The sequence below is a fragment of the Phasianus colchicus genome, chromosome 19 (genome assembly GCF_987193195.1).
Source record: "Phasianus colchicus chromosome 19, bPhaCol1.hap1.1, whole genome shotgun sequence".
NCBI classification, from domain to species: Eukaryota; Metazoa; Chordata; class Aves; order Galliformes; family Phasianidae; genus Phasianus; species Phasianus colchicus.
In genome coordinates, this window is record NC_143454.1 from 3224086 (window position 1) to 3243645 (window position 19560).

At 55.2% G+C, this 19560-nt stretch overlaps 3 protein-coding genes across 5 annotated transcripts; 2 read left to right on the forward strand and 1 right to left on the reverse strand.

The window, feature by feature from the left end:
* Positions 1–1348: 1348 nt before the first annotated feature.
* Positions 1349–2111, reverse strand: TMEM203 (transmembrane protein 203). Its single transcript, XM_031601482.2, has one exon. The coding sequence runs from the start codon at positions 1970–1972 to the stop codon at positions 1562–1564; it is 411 nt and encodes a 136-aa protein (XP_031457342.1). The 5' UTR covers positions 1973–2111; the 3' UTR covers positions 1349–1561.
* Positions 2097–16121, forward strand: NDOR1 (NADPH dependent diflavin oxidoreductase 1). Of its 3 annotated transcripts, none has more exons than XM_031601480.2 (15): positions 2097–2167; positions 2990–3124; positions 3573–3650; positions 4130–4227; positions 4967–5065; positions 5504–5605; positions 6022–6228; positions 6555–6676; positions 8451–8671; positions 9046–9153; positions 9722–9836; positions 10214–10360; positions 10916–11034; positions 13582–13676; positions 15925–16121. In XM_031601480.2, the coding sequence occupies exons 2-15, from the start codon at positions 2990–2992 to the stop codon at positions 16067–16069; spliced, it is 1791 nt and encodes a 596-aa protein (XP_031457340.1). In that variant the 5' UTR covers positions 2097–2167; the 3' UTR covers positions 16070–16121. The 3 variants fall into 3 exon arrangements, with proteins under 3 accessions (XP_031457340.1, XP_031457339.1, XP_089977242.1); XM_031601479.2 differs by having other exon boundaries at positions 2122–2176; XM_090121116.1 differs by lacking the exon at positions 2097–2167 and adding an exon at positions 2207–2484.
* Positions 16122–16244: 123 nt separating this feature from the next.
* On the forward strand, positions 16245–19332 carry RNF229 (ring finger protein 229). Its single transcript, XM_090121117.1, has one exon. It carries the CDS (start codon positions 18078–18080, stop codon positions 19041–19043), a length of 966 nt encoding a protein of 321 aa, XP_089977243.1. The 5' UTR covers positions 16245–18077; the 3' UTR covers positions 19044–19332.
* Positions 19333–19560: the final 228 nt, after the last annotated feature.

Consider the following 19560-nt stretch of genomic DNA (forward strand, 5'->3'; position numbering starts at 1 on the left):
ACTTGTTTACCTGGGCCACGCTTCCTAGCCTGTGTGCCCACATCTGCTCACAAGGACAGCACACAGGTCCCCATATCCCAGCTTCCAGGCACGAGCAGCCCTCGGGAAGGGCAATTAATCACTTTCTTTTCCTCCAAGTTCTCCTCTGTGCAAATTCTCTCCTTGAAGCCTGCAGCTTCTGCCATTAATCAGCACAGTATTGTGTTTTGTGTGCTCCTTATGCAGGTCTCAGAGGCAATCTGTAACAAAGTCCTTATTCCCTGAATGAAGCACCAGGCACTTTGCTGTGGAGAGCTTTTTCAAAAGGGAAGGTGATAAGGAATATCCCATGAGGTCTGCTCTGAACTCACACCACGAGTTTATATAACCAACACACCAAAGAAATAAACTTGGGAAATTGGTCCTTTCCTTCCTGCATGCTTCCAAAACACCAAAAGCAAACACAAGTTATGCAAGAGGCCAGACAATTGCAGGTTTTCTAGAACTCAGGTATGAAGCTGGAAGTCTCCTTTATGAAACTTGAGAAGCACCTCAATTTCTCAGATCACAACACAGCAAATCTCAACTTTTTTTAACGCATGCTCTGCCTGCTACACCCCTTGTTGTCTCCTAGATTTATGAGCCCTGCACTGTAGCACTTCTCCTTTTCAACAGCTTATCTCCATGAAACAGATCCTGAGAGTGCAGAGAGCACAGGGTGGTGCCAGCAGCTGCGTAAATGGGGCAGGCAGGCATGGGTGAAGGAGCAGCTGAAGCTGGAGGTCCCTGCTACCAGGAGATGGGTTTTTTGCTGCTATCATTACAAAGAAGAGAAGAGTTGTCTGAGCCTTAACACCAAAGCAAAAGTTGACGTCTCACAGACAGGTCAAGGGGCAGACCCAGGTTCTTAACATGCTTGTGGTGGCTGTGACACTGTGACACAGAGTTCCCTATGGCACTAGCATTTAACACACTGATCCACATGTTCCCTTGAAGGGTTGAGCTACCCTTGCCAGCACCCCAATGCCTACCTGTAAGCAATGGATCCACAATAGAAAATAAAAGTACACATTTCTGTCCAAAAATATGCACAGCAGCTCTCTCTGGCTCAGAGCTCAGCCCCATAAAACTCTGCCAGCACAATGAACACATGAAGCACTGATTAGGAGCAAGATAGAGATAAACGAGCAATTCTACTGAAGATAATGGATGGTTATGACCATGGTCTCAGGCAGTGCACATGAGATGGTGGCTGCAGAGCTCTCGGCCCTACTGAAGCAATTAATCTTCACCTCCATGTGCTTTTCAGGCAGTCATTTTAAGTACAGATGCTTTCTGGGGAAGAAAGGAATAGAGGAATAAACCAAATTATTCCATGCACTTTTATTTTAAAATAATACACCTGGCATACCATAAAGTGCCTGCACTTAGGATATTTTAAGACTCACACCACGGACTGAGTGAGCCTGAAATGCAAAAGCATTTGAAGAAACACAACGCTACGCAGCAGAACGGCGTGCTCCTCCCAAACCCCGCATCCAGCCTCACTGCACAGCGCCGGGCCGGGGAGGGCCCCACAGGCTCAGTTCACACGGCAGGCCCTAATCATGAGGAGCTGCAGAAGGATGAAGACGGGCGACATGATGAGTCCGTACCACAGCTCCCGCGTGCGCTCCACCAGCTTCTGGCACAGCAGCATCTCGAAGACGAACTTGAGGCTGAGGATGGTGAGGATCCAGAAGAGCCGCAGCACTGCCAGCCGCTTCTCGCCGTCCTGGAAGAGCCGCACCGACACGATGGCGGTGAAGTAGGTGCTGAGGCCGTCTGCGACGAAGAAGGGAACGAAAACGACCCACCAGGAGAGCGGCGAGGCCTCGCTGTCCACCTTCAGCACCAGCAGCACGGAGAACACCAGCAGGGCGAGGCCGTGCAAGAAGATTTCGAAGGTGGCGAAGCCCAGCCACTGCACCAGCTCCCGCAAGGAGAACAGCATCGTCCCTCTGTCCCTCTGTCCTTCTGTCCCTCTGCTCCCCGCCGCTCACGGGGCCCGGGGCCACCGGGCCAGGCCCGGCCGCACCGCCCCCTCCCTGCGCCCGGCGGGACGCGGCGCCGCGTGATGACGTCACCGGAAATGGATGGGCCGGAAGTGGCTGAGCCGGAAGTGGCGGCGGGGTAGGGTTCGTGCGCGGTGAGTGAGGTGCGATTGTGTTGTTGTCCTTCGCGTCCCTCTCGCTCTGCGTTTCCTTTTCAGCTGACCTCCTTCCCCGGGTGCCTCCCTTCCCCCGAGCATCTCCTCTTACCCGGTGGCCGTGTTCTCGGGTATTTCCTTCCACCGGGTTTCTCCTGCTCCATGTCACGTTCCCCGGTGGGCTCCGCTCTGGGCCCGCTAGTGCTGCAGGAGCTGCTCTGTGACGGGGACGCTGCTTTTTTTTGTCTGTTCTGGAGCAGCACAGACTGCCCGTGGGGACGCTGGGTTTCCTGAGGATGGGAGTTCCAGGGCCCTTGGTGAGGGAGGCGGCTGTGTGGCCGTGCACTGCAAGCACACGTGGCTGCGTTACTGGGCCTTGGGTGCTGCCCCAGGCCGCTTGGGTTTGGGTGCTTATGGCACCGGGGTAGACGTGCTGAAATCAGAAGCACGGTGTGACCCGTGCACTGAGCACAGGTGGTGAGGAAAGTTAAAATGAGCCAGAATGTGAATTTCTGTCCCTGACTCTCCCTTTGTTGTCAGTGTTGATGGGGCATCAGCAGTGTCCCTGCTGCTCCTGCAAACCTGGATGCTGCAGTGAAGAGGGTGTCACACACTCAGTACTGTTTGGAGGGTGGAAAGAGAGCCCAGGCACCTTGAATTGTGCAACTCTCACCAAACTGTTTGGCAATCCCCATGCTTGCTGTTTGCTGCCCTCTAATTTCACCTAAACCCACAGCTGCCAGCACTCCTCTGAAGCTAGGGTAGTTGTTGGTCTAGCACCGCCTCATCTCCTGCTGTTTTCTTTGGGTTTGTTTCTTGCAGATGACAGAACGAAGACTCCTTATTCTTTTTGGCAGCCAAACTGGGACTGCTCAAGATACAGCTGAAAGAATTGGCAGAGAAGCCAAACGCCGGCACTTCCAGTGCAGAGTAGAGGCTCTGGACAGCTATGATGTGGTGAGTGGCTAGCCAGGGAGCTGCATAGGCAGTTTTGGGTTTGCTTCATCCCCACCAGCACTATTTCTGGGGCTCAGGCATCTTCTGCCCTTGCTGTGACATGTACTTCACCAGATCCCAGCTCTTTGCCCTTCCTTAGGGTGATTTGTGCTGAAAACATGAAAACTGAGCAATGACTTGGGAGTCCATGTTAAGTGGTAGTTGCTCAGCCATACTTTGTGTTCCTGCAAGGTAGAGCACCAGGGAGCTGATGCTGCAGTCAGCACATGGGCAGCAGATGCTGCTGCAGTGCCTGTAGAGAGGCTATACTGGGTAGGGCAGTGAGTTTTATACTGACTGTGGTCTGTCTCTGAGCCCAGTGCCATGAGAGCAGCTGGGTCTGGACAGTGAGGCACATCTGTAAGCTGCTGTCCTGAATACACCTTCCCAAGCTTGTTTCTACCTGCAGGCAAACCTCATCAATGAGCTGTTGGTGGTGTTTGTGTGTGCAACCACTGGCCAGGGTGACCCACCTGACAACATGAAGGTAGGATATGTATATGTATGTCCATGTTGCTTTTGTGTATCTGATCCACTGGTCTGATTCATTCCTTCAAGGATCTTGAGTGCTATTTTTTGAGGGGAGAGGACACTTTTGGGGCAGCATGCAGTGTGAAGCAGATGTTGGCTTAGTCAGAATAGCCATAGTCCCCTAGTGCCAACCTTTGTAGGGCTAAGGAGGATCTCATGTTACTGCTGGAACGCAGGCTGGTGAGATTTCAGCAGTTTTGGCAGCTCAGAGGGACCCTGCCATAGTAACATTCTCAGGGGTCTGCAGAGGGCTCACAAAGCACTGTCTCCCTCCTGTTGCCAGCATAGCTGCTTTCAGGAGTCACTTCTGCAGAAGACTGTGCTCCCCCCTCTGTCAGGACTCAGCAGAGTGCTGAAGGACCTCTGTGGTGTGTGCCAGCAGGGAGGGAAGGCATCTGTGCACAGCAGTGTGACTCCTGACCCTGTCCTTTGCAGATGTTCTGGCGGTTTCTGTTCCGAAAAAACCTGCCACCCACTTCCCTTTGCCAGATGGACTACGCCGTGCTGGGCCTTGGTGATTCCTCCTATCCCAAGTAAGCAGCTCCTGCACTCCTTGCCTGACCCAACAGCTAATTCTTGAAGCTTGGGTGAGAGGGTGGGGAATGGAGTGGGCAAGGAGAATCAGAGCCTGGCTCTAGAGCAGCAGTTCAGGCAAGACCTAATTCCCACCTGCCTTCAAAATTCTTGCCCTGCGAGTCTATGTCCCTTCTAACCCCCAGGAGCTGGGCTTTTGCCATGTCCTTCCTCCTAGCCTCTTCAACCAGATACTTTGCTGCATTACTGCAGACATTGTTTCCTGGTCAGCTGTTACAGACACACAGCTCTCTGAATTGCAGGGAAGCCTGTGCCACAGAAATTTCTGGACCAAGCCAGCAGAAGGCATCAGACATAGTTATAGGTGACAGCCAACCCCACTGGTCTGAGTTCTCTCCCAGATGTTATTCCCATGTGCCCAACAGAGCTACTACAGTGGGAGCGTGGGACTGTGAGGGTCAGGGACAGGGAGGGAAGTGTTTCTCCCTCTGGGAGCTGACCTGAAGTGAAACTGGACCCCTTGGAGAGTCCCTCCAAAGTTAGGTACTGCCTGTGTGGCCTAACTGTACAGCAGTAACAGCTGCTGCATCTTTGAACTGTCCCACAATAGAGGGCTGAGCAAGGCTGTGTGTGCTGCTCTGGCATAGCCCTGGCAGCACATACTGGCCTGTGTAGCCAGTGTCTGCTGTCCTGCTGGAGGAGCCTGCGCTCTACAGCTGTGATTATTCTCTGCCTTAGGTTTAATTTTATTGCCAAGAAGCTGCACAAACGGGTGCTACAGCTTGGGGGCAACCCGCTGCTGCCAGTTGCACTGGGAGATGACCAGCACGATTTGGGGTAAGAGCCTCATGGAGGGGTGATGAGGTGGGGGGCTGTGTTGCACTACTGCTCCCACACTCCAGACATGGGCAGTGGCCTCCTGCTCTGTTTGAGCATGCTGGTCTCTGCTCAGGCCTCTTTTGTGCCGAGGCTGGGGTCACTTGTTTCACTGGGGTATCCCATGATCCCCAGCATATGCCTAGGTCTTGTAGGACTGCAAGGGGTGAATGCCTGTGCTGCAAAAGGGCATCAGAGATTGTGTCCCAGGGCAGGTCAAGCATTGTCCAAGAGATGTCAGATCCACCAAGGAATGGGATGCAACGCCACAGTTGTCTGTGGCACTGCATCCTCCCTGTGCTCTGACAGTAGTGCAGATGGCAGGAGTAGCCTTGCTGGTTTCTGGAAGGATGGTGAGGGAGGCACAACTCTGTTGCAACCTTAGTGTCTCACTTGCAGGCCAGATGCAGTGGTTGATCCGTGGCTCCTGGCCTTATGGGATAAGATCCTTGCACTGTATCCTCTCCCTCCTGGCCTTGAGGTCATCAGTCCTGATGTACGGTGAGTGTCGAGGCTTGCTGGAAATGGCTGGTGTGAAATGTCTTCTGTGGTTGTTCTCTGGGGTGGAGAGATGCTTCCAGGGTGAAGGCCAGGACACCTCCTCACAAAACTACTGATGTCCCAAGCATCCCGAAGACCTAACTGCTTCCAATAGAGAGGCTTACTTTGCTCTGTTCCAGCATCTTTGAGATCTCCTCCTGACAGTATTGTTGCATTGTCATCTCTTACCATGAGCCAGCTCCAGGGAACAGGGATGATAGGTGGTGGATGTTGTAGGAGACTTCAGAGTGTCCCTGCCTCCTGTAAAACTAATGCTATATATATATGGCTGTATAAGGCTATAGCTATATAAAGCTAAGTGGATGAGCTGTGGCATGGAGATGACTGTACTGACTGCAGTGCTGTAATTCCCGCAGCCTGCCCCCTAGATACACGCTGCACTACCTGGCTGAGGACTCCCTGCACTCTGACAGCAGCCTGCTCCAGCCAACACCAGCCAGGGCTCTTCCTTCTGAGCTACATCCCTTTGCTGCCCGGATGGTGTCCAACCAGCGTGTCACGGCTGAATCCCATTTCCAGGATGTCAGGCTCATCGAGTTTGATGTCACAGGATCAGGGATCACGTGAGTGTTTTTCTGACTCCCCCAAGCTTTTTTTTGTGCAAGAATAATCTTCCTTATTTCCTCTGTCCTTCTTCAGTAGTGCCTGAGACTGCAGCCTCTGTGCTGTCCCACTGCATGACAAAGTCAGGACATAGGAGGAATGTACAGTAGTGTGGGTCCTGCTTTGTGGGCCAGCTCTGCCTTGTCAGGTTAGGGTGCTTAGTGTTAGTGGCACAGCTTTGGTTGAGCTCTGGCCTCTCCTCTGTTGTGGGTGCCGGCTGGGGTCAAGGTGCTCTGCCTGCAGGATTGCCTGTGGCCATGCTGAGCAGTTCCTGCTGCATCTGCAGGTTCAGCGCTGGAGACGTGGTGATGATCCAGCCCCAGAACTGCCCTGAAGATGTGCAGCAGTTCTGCCAGCTTCTTCGCTTGGATCCAGACAAATGCTTTTTGCTGAAGCCCACAGAGCCTGGTAAGTGCTGCTGGATACTCCTTTACCTCTCTGCCAAGCCTGGAGATCTGCTTTTCCTTTGCTTTAGATACAGTAATTAAGGAAATAAGGATTTGATAGTGGCTGGCTGATACAGGACATCTGCCTGCCTTGTAGTGCTGGGGCTCTCCTTCTCTCCCAACTCTCTATGCGTGTAGGTCTTTCATTAGGCTTGTGGAAGGGACCCAGTGATACCAGGGCTGCCTTATATCTTCACCAGCTCAGAGTGTGAAAGATCCTGCACGCTCACCAGCCCAAGACCCAAATCAGGTTGCTCTCACTTCTGCCCCCATCCATGCCTATGATTCTTTGCTGGGGCACACTTGTCCCCTGGCTCTGCCTGCACCCCAAAGTCCTGATGGAGGTGCTTTTGCAGCCACACACTGGCACCAACAACCAGAAAATCCTCCTGGAGGCACCCACTCACCAGGCATTGCTGTGGCTCTGCAGTCTGCATGGTGCCGGGAGTGGTTTCTCTTCTTTCCTCTCCAATGAGTGCTCATCATCTCCCTGGTCTGAGGAACTGAAGACGGCAGGAAGTCAATGTGAGATCTACTGGAAAACATCACCCCAAGACTTTCCTTTGGGCTTTAAACTGTGCTTTGGTTTGCTCCTTTTTTTCCCAATTGCCTCCAGAAGTGAAAGAACCCAGCAGACATCTTCAGCATCACAGTCTTTTTGCCCATACAGGGAGAGCACATGAATCCATTGATATCCTCCTCTGCAGCCTGCTTGGTATGGTCAGCACCAGGAAGGAAGAAGTCCTGGACCTTACAAAGGATGCAGGGCAAATGCCAGCCCCTCTGCTTGATGCCACCTGAAGCTAGACAGTGCTGTGAGGACCCTCTAACGGACTTCTATGGCCTAGAAAATGTCCGAGCTACCATGACAGGGAACAGGTGCTCTGTCTCCAAGATGCCAGAGCTCCATCCCTGCCATCTCTGAGCACTCTTGATCCTGATATGTCCCAGCATTGGTTCCTGGCATTTCGGTTCACCTGCAGGGATCTGCCTCTCATGAAGAATCACAGATCCTGGTTGGTGCACCTGCAGATCGGCATGTGAGCATCCCTGTCCTCTCAGTAGTCTGTCATGCTTTGAAACACTTCAGTACCAGTTTGGCTTGATTGATCAGATGCCAGATTTTGCAGAGCAATTCCGTGGTCTTTCTTTTTTTGGTAGCAGTGGCTGGAACTCTTTTCATCTTTCCTTTCACCCCACCTGCTGTTGCACTGAGATGTTCTGAGTACCCATAGAGGTTGCAGTAGACCCCTACTTTTTAGCCAGTAATTGCTACTTCAAGACCATGTGTCCTGCCTTCCCCCACCACCTCTTGACTGACTGTCGGTGCTGGGATTTGGGTCTGGGAAGCAAACTCCAGAGAAATTCAAGCTATTTGTTGCACCCCCGTAAGAGAAGGAGGAGCCAAGGACAGGCCTAGCACATAGGATGCTGCTGGTTATTTCCACTGCAGTGTGTGGGCATGGTGGAAACCATATGGGTAAGGCATTGTCCGGAAGTACTTAGAAAAAGTAAGGGAGTGCTCAGCACTACTGATGTTCTCTGTTGCAAGCATGTGAGCTTGCAAAGCAAGCTGGGAAGAGCAGGATGGAGTGGGGGTGTATGGTGGGAAGCAGCAGCGGTGATGGCTAACTTCAGCTCCATTAGACCTTCCTGTAGCACGTGGATGCCCTCATGCAGCAGGGCTGGAGCGTGCCGGAGCTGGCCCTGAGCTCTCTCTGGTGCCTCTCTTGCAGGCACAGCCCTCCCCGCCCACTTGCTGCAACCCTGCACCATCCGACACCTGGTCACCCACTACCTGGACATCTCCTGTGTGCCACGGCGCTCCTTCTTTGAGCTCTTATCCCACTTCTCTACGAATGAGCTGGAGCGGGAGAAGCTGCAGGAGTTCAGCTCTGCACAGGGCCAGGAAGAGCTGTACAGCTACTGCAACCGACCTCGCAGGACCACCCTTGAGGTTGGCCCGGGGGAGCACAGCAGACCCATCCTTGAGGACTGTGCCATAGAAATAAAGCAGCCAAGGCAGAGGAGACAGATGATGAACAGCAATTTATTGACTGAGGAATTTAATTTACTTTACTCATTTTCTCAATCGTCCTTGGAATAAGCAGGCTAAGACCTGCTCCAAATTCTTAGGCTCTGTTGTAGTTTTTGTGTTGCAGCCTGGGGACAAGGGTAAGGCAGTGGGACAGGGAGATTGGTGCTCAGAGAATCCCTGCTGCTGGGCCTTTGGGTGAGGGTGGTAGTGCTACAGGACGACCTCTGCTGCCCCAGAAAAGCAGGCAGACTGCTTTCTGAGATGCACAAGCTCTGCTCTCCGTGGCTTTGCAGGCCCTCTGGGATTTCCCTCACACCACGTCTGCAATTCCACCCGAATACCTGCTGGACCTCATCCCTCGCATCAGACCCCGTGCCTTTTCCATCGCTTCCTCCATGCTGGTAAGAGCTTGGCCCTTCTCAGCCTCGTGTCAGGCATTGAACTTAGTGCCAGGGCACTGCTGGTGCTGTGCGTGCCACGGGTGTCTAAACTGCACTGTCTGACCCTGTGAACATCCACAGCCCACCTGAACCCCCACTGCAGGTTAAGGTGTTCGCAAGTGCTGTAGCTGGCACAGTGCAGACTCTGATGTCACAGGGAGCAGTGGGACGTGGTACCAGAAGAGGGTAGTGCTACTTCCTGCTGCTGCCGGGAGGTGGCAGTGGGACCTGGCCCCGGTTCGTTGGCAGATGTCAGCCCAAGCACTGGTGGCAATTGCTTTCCATGAAGGGCTCTTGGCTTGAACCGTCTCTGTCACCATTGCCAGCTGCACAGAGCATTCCTATCTCTGTGCTGCACTAGGAAAACCCTTTTATCCTGCTCTCTGTGTCTGAGCAGCTGTTTCATGCTGGGATGAGTGTTGCCCTGGTATGAACTGGGCAATGGAGTCTGCCCCTGATGGAGGCATTGGGTGCTCCTCACTGAGCTATACTGGGTGTCTTGGTTCTCATGGCTGCTGTCTGCACACAGGTTCATCCTGGCCGGATTCAGATCCTCGTGGCAGTAGTGCGGTACAAGACGCGGCTCAGCAGGCCCCGCCGTGGTCTCTGCTCTACATGGTTGGCATCTCTCAATCCAGAGCAAGGTAACATTACTTGGACTACGTGAGGACCCTGTGTTCTTGCTTCAAAGCACAGCATGTATTGCGCAGAACTTGTGGAGCTGGCAGCAACCTGTGTGCTGACCATATGCTGGAGTTGTCCCAACCATTGGTGGAGCAGCAATGCCAACAGGATAGGCTAAATGCACAGCCTTCCTCACTGCTCTCATCTTTGGAGCATGATGTGCTCTCCTAGCTGGCCCTGAGCACTGTGAGCTCCCAACTTACTCCCACTTGTTTGACCCTCCTACTCCCAGCACCAGTGTGCTCTGCAGTCCTTACAGAGGGCTGCTCCTGGCTTCCTGCAGCTCTTATTGCTGGACATCTCCAGCAATGTTGAATGCTAATGAGTCTATTTCCAGGTGATGTCCGGGTACCTCTTTGGGTGAAGAAAGGAGGAATGAAGTTCCCAGCTGACCCTGACACTCCTGTGATCATGATTGGCCCTGGCACAGGGGTGGCACCTTTCCGAGCAGCTATACAGGAGCGAGTGGCACAAGGACAGAAAGGTGAGGGGTGGGCACGGGGTGCCCTTTGCTGCTGGAAAGTCTATGTTCAGCATATAGGAATGAGGAATTGGGTGCTCCTGTGGGTTTGGACAGGCTCAAGCTTTACTGTTGTTGGAAGCAAGCTAGGCTCTGGGGGAGATTAGCACCAGAGAGAGCCTGATGTGTGCAGACTATGTCCAGACCACAGGCTGGGCTGCCAGGCTGCTTGTTGGGGTAGGACAGGGCTCTGAAATGCCTCTTCCTTGGTTCCCTGGAACCCTGGAGTTGGGTTGCTGAGATTGCTGCTGGCAAGCAGTTTTCCCTCTGCCCTTGTCCCATTGTCATTGCCCTGGCCCACTTGTGTATCTCTGCAGAAGGCTGCTAATAGGCTGGTGGAGGGGAGCTGGCAGCCCTGCAGGGGCTCACCCTGCCCTACTTGCCCACCACACCCCACATTTCCAGCCTCTGGTTGTCACAGGTCACGTGCATTCACGCTCACACAGTTCTTGAGTTGCATGGGTACTGATGGCCCTCACAGGGCCAGCCAGCACAGCCCTTCTGATCTGCTCTCCACAGGGAACTGCTTGTTCTTTGGCTGCCGCCAGAAATCCAAGGACTTCTACTGCCAGGCAGAGTGGGAAGAACTGGTGACAAAGGGCTTCCTGATGCTTTTCACGGCCTTCTCCAGGGACCAGGTTAGTTCTTGGAGGAACAGGTTGTACACAGAAGCACCTTGGCAGCGCTGATGGGAGCCTGCTGGGGTTTTTCCCCTGTGCCTGAGGAGGACCTGGTGATCACCTCAACACAGGCACAGTGATCACCTCACTCCCCTGCACCACCTGGGTGCTGGCCAAGATTACCACCAGCAGCACAGGGGCCAATCTGTGACACAGCTGGCTGTGCTGAGTTGGAAAGGTCACTGAGACGGAGCTGGTAAGTGCCAGAGCAGATAAGGTGTTAGCCAGCTTTGTTTGTCTGAGCCACGTGAGCAGCTCTCAGGCCTTTTGAGGGGGGGAGGGGGAGGGTCAACGTCAACAGGCAATAACCTTTCTTGGTTGAATGCTGCAATCCCCACTGTCCCTCTCATCACCAGCTGAAGCTGAAGAGCTTGGCTTCCTGCCCCATTTTATGGTGCTGTTGTGCCAGCTCACCAGAGTCTCAGTGGTATAGGCAGAAGCTCCCAGGGGGGGAGAGCACCCTGCACCTCTCTTATTTTCCAGTCAGTGCCTTTGGTGGGCATCTCTCCCTCAGCCCCTCTCTGGGCTGCAAGGTTTTTAAGTTGCAGGAGTGGCTCAGTGAGCTGGGACTGTTTGACTGCCTTGCCCAATCCTTTGATAGTATGAAAAGCTCAGCCTGCCTTTGAAACAGAGATATCAGATAAAAAGGGTCAGTGAGAATGGTATTCCTAGGTAGCTCAGCTGTGCCAGTCCTTTTCTCCTGGCTGTGTGCATGCACTGATATTAAGCCAGCATCTTTTATCTGGTCACTTGTAAAGTGTGAGTTGGATGCCTCTGTGAAGGCTTTCTGAGTCTGATTAACAGGAGTGGCACAGCAGAGGCTTTTTGGATGAGTACTCTGCCTTTTTTCCATTGGCTCACACAGTGGATGGGAGACATACAGCTCCTCAAATCTGGAGGGCAGCCCCAGAGACTTTTCCTGCTCTCGCAGACTCTGTAGGGCCAGGACTTAGAGCAGTGTGTTCCTCCTGGCCCCTCCAGCTTTGCAGATTTTGTGGCACAAAACAGATTGGGTTTTGCTGCCACTGTGTCTCTGCAGTTCTGCATAGGGACCTACTCAGCAGCATGGCTAGGTGGGATGTGGAGCTGCTGTGCCTGCAGCTCTAGCAGATGCCACAGATGTTAACTCATCAAAAATTTCTTTTTAAAGAGCCTGACAGGAGCTGGGATGCTCCATAGCTGAGCAGGATTTCCCTTTTCTTCTGTAAGGTTCCCATGTAGCAACCTTCTGTCACATCGCTTCTGCCCCGCAGAGCAGATTGATCCCTTCCTAATGCGGCTGTCACTAATTCTCAGCAGGATGCCCTGGGCTTTAGCTGAGACGCTGTGACCTGAGTTTGTCTGTTGGGTGCTCTGGTTTCTAGGTAGCTGTAGGTCCATAAACGACCTGCTCAGAGGCCTGGCCTCATTGATAGAGCCTCTATCAGCACTTAGCTGATTAACATTAATTATGCTGAGGTCGGGCTGCTGGCTGGCTGTGTTGGTGCTTGCAATGGGCTTACTTACCTCTTGCACCTCCTGTAGTGGGGTCAGGGCTGTGTAGCTGTGCCCAGAGGTGACTTGACTCTCCTGTGCATTGCTGCTGCTGGTGCTATGCGGGACCTGAGTGCACTGTGACACATCCTGGGACAAATGGGGCCAAGGCTGCTTGGGGTGCTCCCATGCACACCTCCAGAGCCTGAAATGTGTCAGGAGTCTTATTGCCTTGGGGCTAGATGGGAGGTGTGACAATGCAGGGAGGAGGCTGTGCCTGCGGCTCACCTCGCCCCTTTGCAGGGCCCAGCATGGTGGGACATGCAGCAGAGGGCCTGGTCTGCATCACAGTGTCACCTTTGTCACGGAGGAGCTGTCTGGGCCGGCAGTGAATTCAAGCACGTTGGCAATGGAGTTCATTTTGGGCAGGCGCCAGGGCTGTAGGCAGGATGCCTGAAGTGTTGAGGATTAACCCTTTGGGGACTCTGCTTTGCTGGTCTGTGCTTTGCTGAGAGCCAGTTGTACCCAGTCGCTAAGCACAGTGGAGGGGAAGGAGGTGGAACTCCTTCTGGGTTTCCTGCCCTTTTGAGCTGTTCCAGGCCTCCAGTGGGTGACTGGGACCAGCAGCCAAAGGTGCAAGAGAGGCTCTGCTTCACAGCAGCCCTGGTACGAGAGGCTGTGAAGCCTCCTCTGTCCACACAGAGAGAGGAGGAGCCCTCATGGGGCTCACAGCCCTGCACCCTGGGCAGCAGGCAGGAAGCAGCCAAGGGATTTAGGGGCAACCTGGAGGGCTTTCCCCTCTGAAGCTGCTGCTGCTTGCACCTATCTGCCACTGACCTGTCAGAGTACACTGACATGCACATGGAGTTCTGCCCTGTGCAAGAATTGATCTGCTTTGATGAGCACCTGGTGCCCTCCATTCTCCAAAGGGGCTGCACTGCCTTGAGCTCTTGCAGGGAGCAATCTGTTTGTGCACTGAGGGCCAGGTGGGTATTGGTACTGCTGGTGGGCTCAGCGCTGTGTTTCTTGCAGGAGGAGAAAGTGTATGTTCAGCACCGCATCAGGGAGAACGGAAGGCTGCTGTGGGAGCTGCTGAACGGCCAGGGCGCTCACATCTACCTGTCTGGGTGAGTGAGGTTTCCCCACAGGGACCAGGGGGAGCGAGGCCTTGCACTGCTGCTTCTCCAGCTCCCTGGAGGCTTTCCCATGGCTCAGCCACCAAAGCAAACGCACCCTGCACCCAGCAGGTGTTGGGGGGCTGCAGTGGCTGCTGCAGAGGGACCAGTTGGTTTCTGCCCTCCTTGCAGCCTGCTCAGAGAGCCCTGGGTTGAGGGGCCTTTTCATACCTACCCTGCTGCACTCCAGTTAGGAGGGGCAGAGCTGCAACCATGGTAAAGATGCTTCAGCTGACCATGTGTGCCCATTCCCTCACTGTCCAGGGCTGCCTCAGTTCTGACCCACAGCAAATCCGTCTGTGGCAGAACCCTTTAATCTTTTCACACTGCTCTCCTCCAGTCAAAGTGGGCCAAAGAACTGCAGTTCTGCTGCTTGGGTGGGTGGGAGGCTCATGAAGCAGTATGTGACAGGGCTGTACCTGTGCTGTAGCTCTTGAGCGGCTGCTTTTGATACTGTCTCCTTGGACCTGAGATTGCCTCTCTGGGGCAGCTCAGCTGTTCACCTGAGCTGCTTGGAAATTCTCAAAAGTGGCCAAAAGCTGGTGTCCAGGAGCTGGGAGCATTCAGAGGCAGTGTCTGCAGCTTCTTTCCTGGACAGATCCTTTCATCTGCCTGCCCTGGTGCTACTTGGGCAGGGGGGAGGCTGCCCAGGTGAGAACATTGTAAAAGATAACTCCACGAGTTGATAAGAGAGAAGCAGTGGTGTTTGCCTTGCACCTGCGTGACCTGGAAGGCAGGACACAAGCCCCACAAATGTGCCTTGCTGTTGACATAAGCAGTGATTGCAGGAGTCTCTTTCCTGCACGTCTCACACTTCCTGGTGCCTTGCAGGGTGAGACTGGCCTCACTGCATTCCTGGGAGAATGAGATTTGTGTTTACTACCCAGGAAGGGCCACTGACTGCCTCATTCCTCCTGTGCTGGTTGTGCTGCCTGCTTATCTGTGCCTCTCTGCATTGCAGTGCTGTCTGGGACCTGTAACCCACAGGTGTGGGGCTTGGGTTTGGTTTCTTTCCCAAAGTTGTTTGTCTTGGAATAGAACAGAGCTTGCATAGCTCCTGATATGGGATTTTAGAAGGGCCATGAGGATGGATGGATGTCAGGTCACTTTGGGACCTACCAGCACAGGTGGGCTTTGACACATGGTTCAGCCCTGAGTGAGCAGCTGAGGACTCAGGGCTGTCCCTCCTTGCTGGCTGTGCCCAGCTTATCCAGCCCAGGACCAATGTGCTGAGGGTGTCTCCTGCAGAAAACAGAGATTTGGCACGTTCTCCATCACAGACACAGTTCCAGTATCTTGCACTCACATATCAGTGCCTGTCTGAGAAGCAGTACAACTCTTCTAAAAACAGAAGACCTCCTTTCTGTGTATTTTGAGACATTAATCAGCTTCAGTGCAAGTCAGAATTCTCCCTGGTTCTTGCGAAACAGCAAGGATGTGCTCATGCCATTTGGGGCTTCCTGGGAATTTTTCCTTATTGAATGTTTTTTATCACACAGTGCTTCAAATGAAACTCACAGAAGAAGTCAGAATTCCTTATTTCCCATTAGAAATAATTGCACTTGGAAGTGTTGAATCCTATTTGGGTATTTTTACACAGGAGCTTGTGTTTACTTCACTATTTCTCTTACTTTGAGTTTTGAACTGATTTCCATTGTAACTGCCACCATCAAAACAAACGTTTCGGCTTTATTGGCAGGAGACTGAGGCAGTGGTGCCTTCATCTTGCTCCCTTGCAGTTGTCCTGTCCAGCTCAGGATCAGACACTTCTTCCACTGAATGCCTCCCTGAAATGAAAGGGTTATTTCCTGCCCTCCTGCAGTGAAATTATGACTAGGAACTGTTCCCTGTGTTTCTCTAATGATGCTGATGGGAAATACAGGGGCCAAAACTGAGGACACTGAGCTGTGATGCTCTTAGCTCCACAATGGATACTGAGGGCACATCTTTGCCTGCAGATGCAAGTGCTTGGAAGCCCTGCATGGGTAATGGCACTGCTTTCTAGGGAGTGGTGCAGCTGTGTCCTGAAGCTGCCATTTACTGGTGGCAGGGAGCCCGCACTGTGGGTGAGGCAGGTTCCCACTGCAGCCAGGCAGTGTGCTGGGGCACTGGGTCTGGCTGCCTCACTGGAGCAGGAGGGAGGTGGATGAGCCTTGGTTTTCCTGCTCCCCCTCTGTCACACCACCGTTCTCTTTTCCAGAAATGCCAAGCAGATGCCAGCAGCAGTGGCTGAAGCCCTGCAGTCAGTGCTGCAGCTGGAAGGTGGCCTGTCGCCCTCTGAAGCAGAAGAGTATTTATCAGCCCTGGAACGGTCCCAGCGCTTCCAGTCTGAAACCTGGTCATAAGCCTGGCTCCCTGCTCTGCCTGAGCTGTGCCTGAATAAAGGAGCCAGCAGAATGATCTGCCTTTGGCATCGTCCTTGGGTTGAGGTTATCCCAGCCAGAGTAGGGCCTGGCAGAGGGTGTACATTAATCCAACCCCATTCCCAGGGACTGGCAGGGGAACCTGCTGGGGCTGTGAGTGAAGCCTGGCTCCCTGTGCACACTCCCCCCTGGGTTTGGGGGCCGGGGGTCTCTGTAGTGGGAAGCTACTGGCTGTCTCCTGCATGGCACTGAGCTGCCTTCCTGGGTCCTTAGCTTATGGTGTCCCCACACTGGGCCAGCAGCACCTCCAAGCATTGGTGTAGCTACAGCCTTAGCTGTGGCTGTTGTTTGTGGTAGGACCAAAAGGAAGTGAGCTGTTGCACGGCAGCCTCCCCACCCGGCATTAGTCAGCAGCAGCAGTGCCTGCAGTGGGAGGCTGCCCCGACAGACCTGTTCCCCTGTCTCTGGTGGCCGAGGCCAGCAGGGGCAGGCACAGGAGGCTTGGCCCTGAGTTCCTGGAGTGCCACTGATGGTTTCCCATTCCATGAGCTGCTGGACCCATCCTCTACCCCAGCTTGTCAGCTGCCTCCAGCTGGGCCCAAGCAAGTCTGCAGTCCCCAGCCCTTTCCCTGGCATCCCTTGTACTGCCAGCCCTCCTTGTGCCCCACTGGGACCAGTGCCACCATCTTCTTAACCCAGTTCCTTGAGCTCCATGCCACAGTGTAAATAGCATTTAGGGACCAGGCTGTGATGACTCAGAGCCAGGGACAATCCCTGGGAGCAGACTGGGACAGGAAGGGACAGGGGTGCCACGCCGTGCCTGTGACCCAGCTGCACTCCCACACATGGGATCACAGGGTCCAGAGTGTGTGGTGCTCCAGGGCATTGCTGGAGCTGTGGTGAGAGGAAGCAGGGCAGTTTTTGGTCTCCCCACCCTGCTGCATTTCCTCTGTGCCCTGGGGATGGCTGGGGAGCCATGCGGAGCTGCTGTGTAACAGCCGTCGTGATGGTGACAGTGTCCTCCTGCACAGGCACTGTCCAGGCTATGCTCTCTCTTCCAGTGCCTGCAAGTCACTATGGGCACCATAGAATTGAGTCCCACAGCCTGCAGTGCACAGGGACACCCACAGCTCCAGCAGTGCTCAGCCTGACCTTGGCTGTCTGCAGGGATGGGACATCACTGCCTCTCTGGGCAAGCCTCACTGTCCTTAGTGTAAAAAACTTCCTTATGTCCAGACTCAATCTCCCCTCTTTTAATTTGAAGCAATTTCCCCCTGTTCTATTACAACAACCTGAAGGCTCATGGCAGGGAGAGGATTCCAGTACAGGGGACAGGGATGATGTGGTCTCTCCCAATGGCAAGACCATCACAGACCATACGCAGGCAGCAAGGGTTGATGGGGACGTGGAGCCGTGACGTGGGCTGTGTACCAGTGCTGTACTGGGGCACTGTTGAGCCCGTACTGGTGGGCTGAGCTGGGGGCAGCGTCATGCCCGTGTCCCCAGAAATGTTGGCCACAGGGCTCCATGTTGGTCCTTGGGGTGCGGATCCTGGGTGAGGGGAAGAGGCGGCCGCGGTCCCAGCTCCTCCCCGGCTCCCACGGAGCTGATTGGCGTGGCCATGGCCGCCTGCCCCAGGCCGCCTGCATTTGAGCGGCTTCCAGAAGCCGACAAACCAGACTGGTGAGAGCCGGGCCGGTCCCAGCCCTGCGCCGTGCGGGGAGCGCCTGGCATCGCGTGCTGCGTTGGATTTCTCCGGACGGCGGTGGGTCAGTGCTGCGGCAGTGCTGGGGAGGAGGAGGCGGTGGATGGACGCTCCCGGTGATGCCCCTGTCGGGCTGCTCCGTCCCTGGGGGCGATGGGGACGCACCGGGCTGCGAGGGCTCCTGAGCGCTTAGCCTGGCACGTGGCCCCAGTCTGTGCTGGAGGGATGAGGGGATCCTGTGCTGCTGCCGTGAAACCCTCCTGGCAGTGGGGCTGAAGCTTGTCCATGGAGCTGCTGGCAGGTGAGAAGCTGGGGCCTGGCCTCCGATGCGCACAGATAGCTGCAGAAAGCAGCCCAGCTGGGCATCGGGATGAACCTGGGGGGCTGGGGAGCCCCGAGGAGCCATCCCCGGTCTGCAGTGAGGCACGCAGCACAGCCTGCGGCCGCTGGAGCCCAACAGTGGCTGAGGTCGTGACAGAATCGCTGCCGCATGGCTGCCACGAGCCGCCTGGCTGCAGCACTGCCCTGGCAGACAGACAGGGTCCCCCCACCGCCTCCAACCCCGTGCTGCCACATGAGGAGAGCCCGCTGCCCCCGGAGGGATCACCCAGCCTGGAGAGCTCCTCCAGCTCCACCCCGAGCCTCTCAGGCGAGGACAGCGAGACGGCGAGCAGTGAGAGCACAGCACCAGAGCTGTGCTGCACGCCGGTGGGCAGCGAGGACGAGTGCCCCATCTGCACGGAGCCCTACGACGACGAGCGGCACAAAGCAGCCCTGCTCAACTGCAACCACGGGCTGTGCCACGCCTGCCTGCGCGCCATCATGGACACGGCCGACGGCGCCGAGTTCGGCCGCGTGCGCTGCCCCATCTGCCGCCAGAAGACCCCGATGCTGGAGTGGGAGATCTGCAAGCTGCAGGAGGAGCTGCTGCTGCTCCACGCCGAACCTGGGCCCCCCACCGCCCTGACCGACCCCCGGCCCCCTGCGCTACCGCCCCGCCGCCCGGGCCTGGCCGGTGCCCTGGAGCATCACTTCCAGGTGCGCTTCCACACCAGCCGCATGTTCGGGTGCCTGCCCTGTGTGCGTTACCCGCCCGGCCTCATCCGTGCGCTGGGCCGGCTGCGAGGCCGCTGCCGCTGCTGCTACCTCCTGCTGCTGGCCCTGCTGCTGGTGGCCGAGCTGCTCAGCCTGCTGCTCATCTTCCTCCCCATCGTCCTGATGGTGCTGCTCTTCCTCATCCTTGATAAGTAGTGCTGGGGTTGTGCCCCTGGGGACTGCAGTGCTGCCGGTGAGCCCTGAGCAGGTGAGGCGGCCCCAGAGCCAGGTGCTGCCTGTGTCCTGTGGGGCACAGAGTGGTGTGATGCCACGGCCACAAAGGGCTGGTGGACACGGGCAGGAGCTGGGCTCTGCCTGCCCGCACTGAGGGCATGTCCTCAGAGGGGCTCTGCTGGCAGAGCAGAACTGAGCTGTGTGTGGTTGGAACAGATGGATTGGTATTCTCCAAGCATGGACTGAAAATACAAATTGTGTTTGCACCACGATGAGGTCCAGCTGAGTTTGGTGCCTGGTGGGGTGGCATGGTGAGGGGTGCTGGGTGCTGAGTGCCGGTCCTGCTTATGGCATCCTGAGAGGGAACATCAAGGCAGCGTCTGCATCCACCACACTGCTCCTGGGGGCTGAACAGAGCCTTGAGGAGAGGACAGGGACACACGGTGGTCTCCAACCCCCTGGCAGAGGGCACCTGTATTCCCAGCACCCCACAGCCTCC